Source organism: Miniopterus schreibersii (assembly GCF_964146895.1).
Source record: "Miniopterus schreibersii genome assembly, chromosome: 21".
Taxonomy (NCBI): domain Eukaryota; kingdom Metazoa; phylum Chordata; class Mammalia; order Chiroptera; family Miniopteridae; genus Miniopterus; species Miniopterus schreibersii.
Window position 1 is genome coordinate 15,649,203 of NC_138123.1, and position 13,560 is coordinate 15,662,762.

A 13,560-nucleotide genomic window follows, 5' to 3' on the forward strand; every position below is an offset into this window, starting at 1 on the left:
CTCGAGAGAGGTCAGAGAGGGTAGGAGTTTGGACTTTATCCTTAGAACAATGAGCGGCAGGTGAAAGGAATGTAAGCGCAGGAGTGACATGGTCAGATTTATTCTTTAGAAAGAGTTTCCAGCTGCTCTGTGCAGAAAGGGTTGAGGGGAACAAAATCGGAGGTGGGGAGACCCATTTAATCTTTTCCGTTTAAATAGTAACAGGGAGAGAGAAAAGGGGTAGAGGAGCTAGAAAAGGAACTTGACACCGAAGGCACATTTGGCCCTGATGAAGCACCTAAAACATACAGGGAGGGTGTAAACACTAAGTTGGGAAGAAAAGCAGGGCTGGATTCAGGCTCCGAGGGGCCCTTCTAGGAAGAAGACCGCACAATTAGGTAGGAAGCTGACTCCAGACATACCTCCTTTTACAGAGCTTCGCTTTGTCGGGCTTCACAGGCTTTGTGTTTTTTACAATCTGAAGATTAGCGCTCGCTTTTTGGCGGTGCTCTGGAGCCGAACTGGCACTACCTCCAAGGTCGGCCTATATTAACTTTAGATGAGAAACTAAAACACAAGAAATTACTGGAGCCTTGAAGAAGCGGGTCCCTTTCTTCTCTACACCCGAACTGCTCACCTAGAAACGCTTCCAGAGGCGGCTCGGGATCGCCTCCTTGCGCAGAGCGCCCTACACCACAGGCACCCCGGGCAAACCCAGGGAAGCGCCCTGGGGCGTAAACTTGGGCAACTCCACCACCCCTCGAGCGGCCAACCGCCAGGCACAGCGAATGAGGGGCTCGTTGCTCCGGCGGAGGGAGCGTCCTACTGGGCGGGTTGGGTTGCAGCGGAGGCCGGGCCGGAGAGCGGGGCCACTTCCCTCGGAAGTCTGGGCTCCGGCCGCCGCCGCCCCGCGCTCCCGGGCGCCCGCCCCGCTGGGAGGCGAGGGGCGCCGTCCCGGCGCGGTGCGCCAGGGCGCGGCGCGGGGCGCGTGCGGCGCGGGTCCCGGGAGCGAGCGGCCCCCACCCGGACCATTCCTGCTTCCGAGGTCACAAACTTGACCTCAAAAACACAAACCCTGTCTTGGGCGTTTCTGGGTTTAGAAATAAACATCACCCCAGCGTGAGCGGCCACGGAGTCGTAAAGTTTTATTTTTAAACGACGAAAGGACTAGCGAAGTTTGTTGTTTTTGAAATAAAAGGTTTAACTTCTGCAAAACAACAAGTAATCAGAAAGCGCGGGGCGCGCAGCTGTGCCCCCCAGTAAGACACGGCCGGGCGGTCTAGAGGGCTTCGGGGCGAGGGGCAGCAACCTGAGGCTTTCAAGGGGCATGCGGGGCGCAGACACGCAAGGCAAGGGGTGCAGCGCCCCGGGACGCGCGGGAAGCGACGCGAAGCGCGGGAGAGGGGGGCCGCGGGGCGGGGCCGGTGGGGTACAGGGCGGAGACCCGCAGTGTAGGGGCGCGCTAGTGGGCGCCCGGGGCTGGGCCTGGGGCGCGCAGTGCGGGGCGCGCGCGGGGCGGGGGCGCGCAGTGTACGGGGCGGGGCCGGTGGGGTACGGGGCGGAGACCCGCAGTGTAGGGGCGCGCTAGTGGGCGCCCGGGGCTGGGCCTGGGGCGCGCAGTGCGGGGCGCGCGCGGGGCGGGGGCGCGCAGTGTACGGGGCGGGGCCGGTGGGGTACGGGGCGAAGACCCGCAGTGTAGGGGGCGCGCTAGTGGGCGCGCGGGGCTGGGCCTGGGGCGCGCAGTGCGGGGCGCGCGCGGGGCGGGGGCGCGCAGTGTACGGGGCGGGGCCGGTGGGGTACGGGGCGGAGACCCGCAGTGTAGGGGCGCGCTAGGGGGCGCAGGGGGCTGGGCCTGGGGCGCGCAGTGCGGGGCGCGCGCGGGGCGGGGGCGCGCAGTGCGTGCGGGGGCGCGCGGGGCGGGGGTGCGGCGCCGCCAATCCCAGACAAAGGCCGCCCCGTAAATCATGTGGTGCCGGGAGGAAGTCGGCTTGTTGTCTTTCCTCCCGCAGCCGGCCGGGCGGAGCGATGCGCGGAGACCCCCGCGCGGGCCGCCCACCCCGATGAGGCCCGAGCCCCCGGCCGCGCCGCAGCGCCCCCGGCCCGATGGCGGCCCCGCGCTGGGACCCGCTCCGCAACGACTCGCTGCCGCCCACGCTGACCCCGGCCGTGCCCCCCTACGTGAAGCTCGGCCTCACCAGCGTCTACACCGCCTTCTACTCGCTGCTCTTCGTGTTCATCTACTTGCAGCTCTGGCTGGTGCTGCGCTACGGCCACAAGCGGCTCAGCTACCAGAGCGTCTTCCTCTTCCTCTGCCTCTTCTGGGCCTCGCTGCGGACGGTGCTCTTCTCCTTCTACTTCAGGGACTTCGTGGCGGCCAACGCGCTCAGCCCCTTCGTCTTCTGGCTGCTCTACTGCTTCCCCGTGTGCCTGCAGTTCTTCACCCTCACACTCATGAACTTGTATTTCACGCAGGTAAGTGGGGCGGGCGGGAGGCGCCCGGAGCGCGCCCAGCCTGATGCGCAGCGCTGGGGGCGGGGGCGGTGCCCGCGCGGGGCCGGCCGCGGAACCCCGGGCTGAGCGCGGGGGGGGGGGGGGGGCACTGGCACCTACTTGCAGGCCTTTCAGGGAACGCCCTCCCGTCTCCGAAAGGGGTGAAGGAAGACAGTGAGGGCTGGAGGCCACCTGTGCGTCTCTAAGTGAACCGCCGTCCAGTGGGTGTGGGGCTCCCTCTGTGCCGGGCGCTCCCGCCGTGTGCACGCGCCAGAATAGGTACTGATGGCCGGAGTGCCCCCTGGACGACTTGAACTCTAGAGTTCCCCTCCATGCTCTTACTCCAGCCTGGAAAGGTCATCTATCTGCACGTTTGGACCAGACTGACTTTTTCGAGTGATGGCAGGTGGGACCTTCCTTGTTTGGATGAGACCTTTAGAACCTCCAGCCCAGCAGCCGCACTGAGCTACGACTTACTAACTCACTCCCCAGAAATGCTAAAGAGCAGTCCTGGGTGACACCCAGCTCCCCGAGCTGTTGCAGCAGGGGTCAGACCCCAAGCACAAGCCTGGGCCTTTACTGGGGCGCTTTTACAGGAGTCATTTTATGGGGAGTATTGTTAATAAGCTAATGGGAGAGCATGCAAATTGGCTTGGCTGCTGTCTCCTTGGAGTTAATGAAAGTGGAGTAATTGTAAAGTACTTTGCAAACACTGTGTTAAGCATTGTCTAAAGTCTAATAGCACGGCCACCATCACATCCGCACCGGCTCTGATTGTCATGAGCTTTCCAAGCAATGAACTGTCCGTTTTCACTAGGACTCTGCCCAAGGCGAAGGCACCAGGCATGTCACCTGCTGAGGGTAATTGAAGAGCTGTCTCATGGTGCAAGTGGGCATTCCATTCCTTTTAACAGTGTCTGTTTCTCTAAAGAAAATGCCATTGACTGAATAAAAAAAGAAAACAAAAAGAAAAGGTAGAGAAAGGATTGATTGGAAAGTGGGAGCCCCTGACTAAAAATTTGGAGGAAATACTTGTGGCTAATAAATAGCATATGTACTGTTTAGTAGCTGTTATCTCAAAATGGATCTACACTAAAGCCTTCTTTGAAAAAAAAATCTTTATGATTTCAGAGAGAGGAAGGGAGAGGAAGAGAGAGAGATAGAAACATCTATGATGAGAGAGTTGTCACTGACCGGCTGCCTCCTGCATGTCCCCCATTGGGGATCGAGCCTGCAACCCGGGCATGTGCCCTGACTGGGAATCGAACCTCAATCTCCTGGATCCTAGGAGATTGGATCCTGAGCCACGCCTGACCGGGCAGACTAAAGCCTTATTAGTTCCGTGTAACAGTATATTTTCCAGTCCACCAATAATGTGTATTATTTCTCCAAATACTAGTTTTGAGCCCAAAGACCAGTTCAGGAAGTCAGCTCCTCTGCAGACGCTCAGGCTTTTTAATTGGATTGAAAGGCATGGTTCCAGCAAGACACAAAGGTCAGGTGGGCTGATGTTACTTCGAGAACTGTGACAGCGGTCGAATTCCACACTGAGATCTTCTGTCCCTTTGTGAGCTGGCCATGGCTCTGGTAATGACATGCAAATTCTGCTGGATTGGGGCCAAGTGCACGTTTTTTTTGCACCATCTGCTGGTTGGGGAGTAAATGCTGCGCGAGGGAAAGACTGACCAGGCAGACAGCTCAAGCCGCTCAAGCCCAGAGGCTCCAAGCTGTGGCCCTTCTTCTTTATGTCCCTGGGTGTTTTTTTGTGTCTTCAGGTGGCTGGCAGGAGGAGATGGTACCTAAGTGCTGGCATCTCGGATGCTGGCAAGACAAAGCCATTCCCTGGCTCCCTGACAAAACTCTCATACTCTGGGGAGTCACAAAGGAGCCGCCTTTTGGCTCCCAGTGTCCAGAGGGACACTGCTCTGCCCCTCTCCCTCCCATGTCTGCTCTTAGACTTACAGAGGTTCCTACCACCAGAAGCCAGGGGAGCTTAGGAATTACTGCTGCTGGCCCCGTCTCATAGCAAGTAAATCAGATTTTGGAGGGGGAGGGTAGCAGCCACCAATTAAGCAGGTACCATGTGGTAGGCACAGTTCTAAGTGGTGTCTCTTGTTTATTGTTTACAACAACCCTGTGAAAGTGCCGACGTGTCTCTATTTTAAAAAAAGGGTTAGAGAGGTTAAATCACTTGCTCAAGGTCACAGAGTCAGTGCACATGGAGCCAGAGTCACCCACGTTTGTGACATCTGAGCATGAGGCTTATCCTTTATGGTAGAATATTTGAAACTCTTATTATAGAAAACATACTCTCCTCTAATGTAACACCTGGTTCTTCAGGAGCAGACCAGTGGGGTAGGGACACAATGTGTGCACACGACACAGTTTAGTGATAACCCTAGGGACTTCCTGGGGACATCCAAACTTTGGGAGACTTGAGCGGGACCTGCATCCTCAGGAGGTGGGTTTGCACCAGCCCCTGACGCCCGAGGAGAAGGCATGGAATGAACTGGAAGGTTCTTTCTGACACCCTTTATGCTTCCCAGTGCCTGAGCTTACCTGCTCACCTCCCTGGCAGCCCCGAGGGGGGTATTAGTAACTCTCCCCTGAGGTCTGTAGAGTACAGGCTGCATGCACACAGTGCAGCCGGGGGGCACCGCCATGAGGTGGCTGTGTGCCCACCTGCCGGCGCAGCCACAGCTCAGCCTGTCCAGGGCCTGAGTGCAGGTGTGTCCTGTGCTCTTAGCCTTTCCCGTAGTCATCTTTGGAATCTGGCTCTTCTGGGGCTGGCCCGGGGAGGGGCAGGGATATCTCATGTGACTGTGCCTGTCTACCTCTGGCTCTTGCTCTGCCTGTGGGTGACTCTGCCATGTGGCCGTGTCTATATCATGGGGTCAGCTTCATCCTGGCGCTCTCTCCTTCTGTCTCTGTCTCTTTTCCATCCCAATCTCTTCTTCAGGTGGGGCCACACAGGTGACAGGCTGCTGCCCACCCCGTGTCTCCTTCCAGGCCACCACCTGCCCCTTTTCATTCCCCGCCTGCCTAGGGGCCCTGCCACCTGCAGATTCCAGGTGGAAGCAGGTGCTGCCCTCCCAAGTTCCTGGGACCCTCATATATGCGTGGCACAGGTTGGCCTCTGCCAGGGCTCTCTCTACACCTGCTTTGCTCTGTTGTCTGCACCTGTTGGGCAGCACACTCCCAGCTGGGCAAGGGTCTTTCCGGGGAGTGGGGACCAGCTCTCTTCCTGACCCTCTGAGTAGGACCCTCTGACTCCTCAGTGACCTGAGGCGAGGGCCAGCATCGCCCGCCTGAGCACTGTGCTCCTGCCCACAGGCCGATGCCTTCTGCACTCTCCTCCACAGGCTGTGAAGGCGGGAGGTGGTGGTGGCTGGACTGGTTCTGCTGACTCCCAGCAGGCCCTCCGAGTGTGTGTGTGCGTGCGCATCTGGCCCAAAGTCTTACATCTCTCCCGTTGTTTGCATCTCTGGGCCCTCACGCCAGGTCTGGGGGACACTCGGCTCCCTGCTGTCCCAGTGGTCAGGCCCAGGCTTGAACTGGCCTCCTCCAGGGCCTGTCCCTTCCAGCATCTTGTTAATGTGTCCCTTTGGTGGGGTTTTGAGTGGGGCAGGCTCTTGAGACCTTAGCATGAGGAATTGTGGTAACCTCCACCCCCAGGCCACGCAGGAGCGGCTGCTGTGCTGGGGCAGCCCCTGGGGAAGCAGGTCTGTCTGCAGAGCTGTGGCAAAGGGTTGTGGGGTGGTGAGTCGTGATGTGGAGGTGGGCTCCGTGACATCCCGCAGCTGTCCCCTGCTGTTCTCGGAATCGAGGGTCTGGGCCACAGACTCAGGTTCCTGAGTTGGGTTGAATGGAGAGGCCCAGCTTCTCCTTTGTCTTGAGCCCTGTGACAGATTCCTGCCGTCACCAAGGGGTAGTTCAAGGAAGGGAAGGAGAAGTGAACCCTCTTGAGGGGGGAGGTGCTATGACTGAGGGACATTGACGCAGGAGCTGGACTGTACCACACCTCAGAGGGCGGCTGGGAGCCGCGAGGGGGCTGTTGTGCGGGCCAGGGGTACATGGGGGCCTGGGGGCACATGGGTGGTGTTGGAGCTCACAGTGGGCCTGGGTATGGCGTGCTAGTGAAGGCCGGTGACTCAGGAGGCAGCCTGGGAGTGGGAGGAGCAGGGATCCTGTGGGTAGAGTTGGGTTCGAATACCTGACCTGGCCCCCAGGGGGGCTCCCGTGGCCTAGGGACCTTCCTCACCAGAAGTATGGCAACCACGGTGCTCACATGCTCACACGGGGCTGGAGCAGGTGGAGGAGGCACTTCCCGCTGCATCTTCTCCCCTCCGTCAGGCCGCTCTTTCTGCATCTGAGGGCGGGGACCCAGGCTCCTCTCCCACACCCGTCCCGAGGGGCGGCCCAGCTCGCTGCCCACATCACCCACCCTGTCTTCAGACTTTTGCCACCAGGCGCAGCTTGTGCTTGTGATGGCAGCGACGCCGGCCTTCCCCGGGGGTGGGGTGGGGGCGGTACCGGCGCCTCGCAGCGCAGCCCCTCGGCGGCGAGCTGACCACACTGGGGGATCCGACAGATGGGCCTCCAGCGCCTGGAGAATTCTGCCCAGGTCACCAGCCAGGCGGGCACGGCCAGGCTGGGGCCGGCACCTTGCCGACCGTGACACCCCCACTTGAAGTGCGTCACGGCGCCCTCATCCCGGCTGATTGGAAACCGGGTGGCAGCCGGACATTCAAGCTGCAGCCCTCTCTCCACCCTCCGGGAGAGGGGCGCGTGGGCCTCTCTCATCAGGGAGGCTGGCCGAGCGCCTGCCGTGTGCCGGGTCTGGGAGCTGTGCAGGGGAGCCTCCAGGCCTCTCGGAGATGAAGAAAGAAGCGTAGAAACACATGAGCCCTGCCTGTCCCCAAGTGCCTGACTTCAAAGCTGGGGCCCTGCGGTCACACTGGGCGGGGGCTGGCTTGGCCTCTCCCCTGGGCTCCACAGCATGGCCTCCTGGCTCAGGCACTGGCTCCTTTTGGTCACTCAGAGGGCTCTCAGCCACCAGAGCTGTGTACACAGAGTGGGCAAAAGCAGGTTCACAGTTGTGAGTATGGAAAATAATATAATAGTTAATACAAGGATAAACTGTTTCATGTACTCATAACTGTAAACCTACTTCTGCTCCACCCTGCATGTGTGCTCCTGTGTACATACTTCTGCGTGTGTGCCTGTGTGAGCCCTTATGTGTGTGGCTGTGTGTGTGCCTGTTTGCGTGACTGTGTGCACCTGTGTGTCCAGGTATGTTCCTGTGTATATGCCTCTGCGAGCACATGTGTGTATATGCCTGTGTGTGTGTGTGTGTGTGAGAGACCTCCTGTGTACGTGTGTGTGAGTGTACACACACGGGACTAGGGAAACTTTCCTTGTTAGTGTTCAGTCTGCCATCCACCACCAGCACCCCCAGGAAGCAGCTTCCTAATTTTACGTCTACAGCTTCCCTCCGAGAAGCAGCCTTCTGAGTCCCAACCCACTTTTCCAAGACTCCTCAAGGCACCAGCTTCTCTCTGCACTGTTGCTGCTGCAGTGCCTGAGGGTCCCCTGGCAACCGAAGGTGACCAGATTTCATTAATGCCCTCAGCGCTCTTGGGGACAGTGAGACTCTCACAGTGTAACTGAAATCCAACCCCAAAGACCGTGCAGCCTGGGTTTCCCACCAGCAGAGGTGTGGTCCTTGTGTAGCAGCCTCGCCAGCCCCTGGAACTGCCAGAAGCCTGCTCTGAGCTCCCCACACTCTGGCATCTGCCAGGTTTGGCTCCCTGGCCTTCCCCACAAGCAGGGACTAGCAGGGGTTGGGGACAGAACCCAGTGCTAATTCCTCCCGGGGTTGCCGTGGCTGTGTCCATTGGCAGAGGCCCGTCCCCACCAGGTGGCTGTGCTGTGTCCTCAAGGCGCACCCAAGGCTGCCAGTCCCAGGAGGGGCTTATCTGGAGGTGGCGGGCAGGGCGGTGAGAGACAGGCTGACAACATTGAAGGCTACTCCTCCAAAATGTCACTAAGGTGCTTAGGTTTTTGAAAACAGCGTATGATGTGATCCCCAAAGCAGCTTTGTCCGTCGGCTCCTGGTCACCTTGTCCAGTGCAAGGGACACTGTCTTCCTGGTTTGTGGGGCTGCCTCCGGGCAGGCGTTGCCTTGGCAGACAGGCCGGACAGCCTGGCACAGGCACCACGGAGTCTGTGGAGGTTGTGCATCTTCCACGTGGTTTTTTCCCGTGGCTGAAGTTCGGAGGACAGAAAAAGTCCCTGGTTTGACCATCCTGTGGGCGGATTGCCTCAGACATGGGCACCAGGTTTCAAGAAAGGACGTGTGGTCAGAGCTGAGTCAGGATTCAGGCCTGGGGAGCCACATATGGTCCCTGTCGCATATTTTTATAACATCTCTTTTAAAAGAAAAACTGTTTTAAAGTTCACAGTCCATATATATATATATTTAAAAAAATTCTTTTTTAAAAAAATATATCTTTATTGACTGTTCAGAGAGAGGATAGAAGAGGGAGAGAGAGAGGTAGAAACATCAATGATGAGAGGGTCATTGATAGAGCCCACAACCCGGGAATGTGCCCTGACTGGGAATCGAACCCTGATCGCCTGGATCCTAGGTCGACGCTCAACCGCTGAGCCACGCCCGGCCGGGCCACAGTCCGTATAAACCCCGGCTGCGGGCTGGACGTGGTCCGTGGGACGAGGTTAGGACGAGCCAGTATGTGTCTCCAGCTGCCCCCTCTTTTGCTCTGTGATTTTCCCTGGGAAAAGTTGGGAACAGGCTTTGGAGTGTCGTTTTGTGGTTAGAATCATTCACTCACTGAACACATCTGATTTTTTCTCCCTCAAATGTATCGTCATTGATTTCAGAGAAAGGAAGGGAGAGGGAGAGAGAGACAGAAACATCAGTGATGAGAGAGTCATTGATCGGCTGCCTCCCACATGCCCCTGACTGAGGATGGAGCCCGCAACCTGGGCATGTGCTGGACCAGGAATCGAACTGCGATCCCGTGGATCCTGGGTCGACGCTCAGTCACTGAGCCACGCCCAGCTGGCGAGCACATCTGATCTTTGATGGTCACCCATCCTCAGGTGTCTGGGGTCAGAGACAGTAAGTTGGGATTTTTTTCCTCAAAGGCCACCGGCTATTGGGAAGGACAGACATAAGCAGAAACGAGTGCTGCGGGCCACGGGCACCCACAGCAGGCACAGGGAACCTCTCCCCTGCCTACCAGGGGCTCTGGACATGCAGACCAGAGGTTAGACCATCTTGACAACGTCATTGCCCCTCCCCCCTCCTTCAGAGGCAGACATACTTGCTAAGCTCAGCCCACCTCACACTCCACTCTGCCTGCTTTCCATACCTAAGAGTGTCGGGGTTGTTGCCCATTGGGTTCCTTTGTCATGTGTGACTTGAGGCAGAAGGGGAGATGTGGGCAGAATGAGCCCTGGCCAGAGCCGCCCTCCCATCCTGATGAGACACGCATGTGCCCTGCAGAGGTCCTGGTGTCCCCGGCTTCCACACAGTAACACGGGCTTCCCCCGGGACATGGAGATTCGTTCATTCAACAAGCGTGTTTTTAAAGTTGGGTGAAATTCATGCAACACAAGATTAACCTTTTAAAAAATACAACTTAGTTGCATTTAGTCTATTCACGGTATTACACAACTCTCATTTCTACCTAGTTCCAGAATATTTTCATCACCCCTAGGAGACACCCCGCAGCCCCTGGGTACTCACTCCCACTCCCCTCACCCCAGCCCTGGCTGCCACCAGCTTGCTGGCCTGTGGGTTCGCCAATTCCGGATACGTCACATCAAAAGAATCACACACACGGGACCTTCAATGTCGGTCTCCTCTCACCTGGTGTGATGTCTCGGTCCCTCAGGTTGTGGTGCATGCCCTTCCTTTTTAAGGCTGAGTGGCACCCAGTGTATGTGAGCCACAGCTTGCTTACCCCGCCACCCTGGATGGGCATTCCAGTGGCTTCATCTCCTGGCTCTGAGGGCCCGTCATTCTCCAGGCGCTGTGTAGATGGAATTAGGTCGGACATGCTCCTGCCTTCCTGGAACTTGGCACTGGGCAGGGAAAGCAGGGCACCTGTACATGAACAGTGTGTCCATCGTGCCACCGGCCAACATTAGTGACAGTCCTCAGAGTGGTGATGAGAAGTCTTCCTCGAGGATACGTGCTTTAACAAGAACCAGCGGCTTTCGCTACTGTTTAAATGTGGGTCGAATCCATTTGCCCTGGCTCTTTCATGACAGCTTTCTGGGGTCCAGACCAATATTAGGGTGGACAGGTGGTGCCTGGGAGGAGGCCGGTGACTCCCATTTCCACCCTGGGGCCGTGCGGAGTAAGCGTAGTCCCTCCTCCCACGACAGCCAGCCTTTCCCAGGCTCGATGGCAGGTTCACAGGTTCTGCTTGGGGTGGAGTAGTCTCAGTTCCTTTCCTTGTTACTGATGGGATGTGGTCTGTCCCTCACCATCCTGGTCCCTGTCCCCAGAGGTCCCGCCCCGTGTCCACAGTGAGCTGGGGGCAGCTCCAGGTACAGATGAAAAGCCGTTACTGTTACCGTGTGCTTCCTCTGGAGCAGGTTCAATGGCAGTCCTCTCGAGCAGGACTCGGGAGTGTCATCTAACACTGTCCCAGCCAGCTCGGGCTGCCATATGGAATCCGATAGATGGGTGGCTTAAACAACAGACATTCATCCCTCTGTTCTGGAGGCTTGAAGTCTGGGATCGGGTGTCACATGGTTGGGCTGGTGAGGGGCCTCTTCCTCTTTGTAGATGACCGACTTCTCCCTGTGTCCTCATGTGGTGGAGAGAGAGAGATGGAGACAGAAACAGAGACGCAGCTCCCAGCAAACCAAGAGTTCCAGGAAGCCTCAGGATTCTCTTCACTTTGGAGGCAGAAAGTTATTTTGCGGGAAGAAACGGAGGTGTACTCAGAGTAACTTATTTTGTAGTTTTTGCGTAATTTAGCACAAGCACCAGGGTGCAGTGGTGAGACACTGCCTGGAGGGAGCCTTTCCCTCTGGAGCCTTTGGCCTGGCTGGCTCGGGACCCTGACAGCTTCCTGGGCTGTGACACACCATTTAAGCTCATTTGGAACAATTGTGGGTGGAGCCCCGGCTGGTAGACTGAACTGCAGCTGTGGCAGGAGCAGCTCAGAAACAAAATGACAGTAATGGTGTCTCGTGTGGTGGCTGCTCTGTCCATTCATGAGGCCAAGAGGGGAGAACCCTGCCAGGAGGCAGATCCTCTCAGAGTCCTCCTGGGCCAGTGAGCAGGCAGGTGCTTGGCCCTTGGAGCCAGCGGGGTGGCAGGGACAGGACTCTGTGTGACCTGGCCGTGCCTAGGCCACTGGGTCCACTCAGGTGCAAGGCTGTAGCTGTATCTGTCCAGCCTCACGGGGGGGATGCAGGCTGCAGCTGTACCTGCCGGGCCTCGTGGGGGGGAAGCAGGCTGCAGCTGTGCCTGCCGGGCCTCGTGGGGGGATGCAGGCTGCAGCTGTGCCTGCCGGGCCTCGTTGGGGGGGATGCAGGCTGCAGCTGTGCCTGCCGGGCCTCGTGGGGGGATGCAGGCTGCAGCTGTGCCTGCCGGGCCTCGTGGGGGGATGCAGGCTGCAGCTGTGCCTGCCGGGCCTCGTTGGGGGGGATGCAGGCTGCAGCTGTGCCTGCCGGGCCTCGTGGGGGGATGCAGGCTGCAGCTGTACCTGCCGGGCCTCGTGGGGGGGAAGCAGGCTGCAGCTGTGCCTGCCGGGCCTCGTGGGGGGATGCAGGCTGCAGCTGTGCCTGCCGGGCCTCGTTGGGGGGGATGCAGGCTGCAGCTGTGCCTGCCGGGCCTCGTGGGGGGATGCAGGCTGCAGCTGTGCCTGCCGGGCCTCGTTGGGGGGATGCAGGCTGCAGCTGTGCCTGCCGGGCCTTGTTGAGGGGGATGCAGGCTGCAGCTGTGCCTGCCAGGCCTCGTGGGGGAATGCAGGCTGCAGCTGTACCTGCCGGGCCTCGTGGGGGGATGCAAGCTGCAGCTGTACCTGCCGGGCCTCGTGGGGGGATGCAAGCTGCAGCTGTACCTGCCGGGCCTCGTGGGGGGGATGCAGGCTGCAGCTGTACCTGCCGGGCCTTGTGGGGGGATGCAGGCTGCAGCTGTACCTGCTGGGCCTCGTTGGGGGGGATGCAGGCTGCAGCTGTGCCTGCCGGGCCTCGTGGGGGGGATGCAGGCTGCAGCTGTACCTGCTGGGCCTCGTTGGGGGGGATGCAGGCTGCAGCTGTGCCTGCCGGGCCTCGTTGGGGGGGATGCAGGCTGCAGCTGTACCTGCCGGGCCTCGTGGGGGGGATGCAGGCTGCAGCTGTACCTGCCGGGCCTCGTGGGGGGATGCAGGGTGCAGCTGTGCCTACTGGGTCTCACAGGGTGGGGAAAGGACGTGGGCTGCCCTCTGGGAAGGCTCTTCGTGGCATTAGGTTCTCAAAGTAGAGGCACCTTAGTGAGTAAGGTACTAACTTTTGATCTTACAGATGGACACTGAGGCCCGAGGTAGAGAGAGTTCAGGGGTCCAGTTTCGTAGCCGTTGCACTAGCTGTGCCCCCAAGTTGAGACGCTCAGATGACAACATGGAAAAGCGGGGAAACTGAGGCCAGTGGGTCTGTGTCGTTAGGTTGACTGTGGGAGCCTTTGGAAGGAGGGGCACTCTCCCGGGCCCCCTGCCCCTCACGGGACCAACCTCGGGTGGCCTGGCTGGTGAGGGCACTGTGGGTGGAGGCTCATAGGAGCCCTTGGAGGGTGGAGGAGAGAAGGGAACTGGAAACAGGAGGGGAGCCCATATGAAGGGAGGAAGCCGGTGGAGATGGCTTCACCTGGGGGAACTCTGATTCTTAACCATCTCCTGAACGAGCACGGAGAGTGGGGTCACCCAGGTGAGGTGAGCTCCTGCTGCATGGGGCTCCCAGTGTGACGGAGTGAGATGCACACACTTGCACACATGCGTCCATCCCCACACATGTACACACCCATACATGTGGGCACACACGCGGGTGCACACACACATGCACATGCAC

General features: G+C 59.0%; 1 protein-coding gene across 1 annotated transcript in view; it reads left to right on the top strand.

The window, feature by feature from the left end:
* Window positions 1–1,930: 1,930 nt before the first annotated feature.
* The window catches only part of GPR137B (G protein-coupled receptor 137B), a 36,692-nt gene continuing 25,062 nt past the window's right edge, over window positions 1,931–13,560 (top strand). The window contains exon 1 of the mRNA XM_081123915.1: window positions 1,931–2,451. Coding sequence (XP_080980041.1) covers window positions 2,083–2,451 — 369 coding nt within the window. The 5' untranslated portion in view covers window positions 1,931–2,082. The remainder of the gene's footprint in view (window positions 2,452–13,560) is intronic.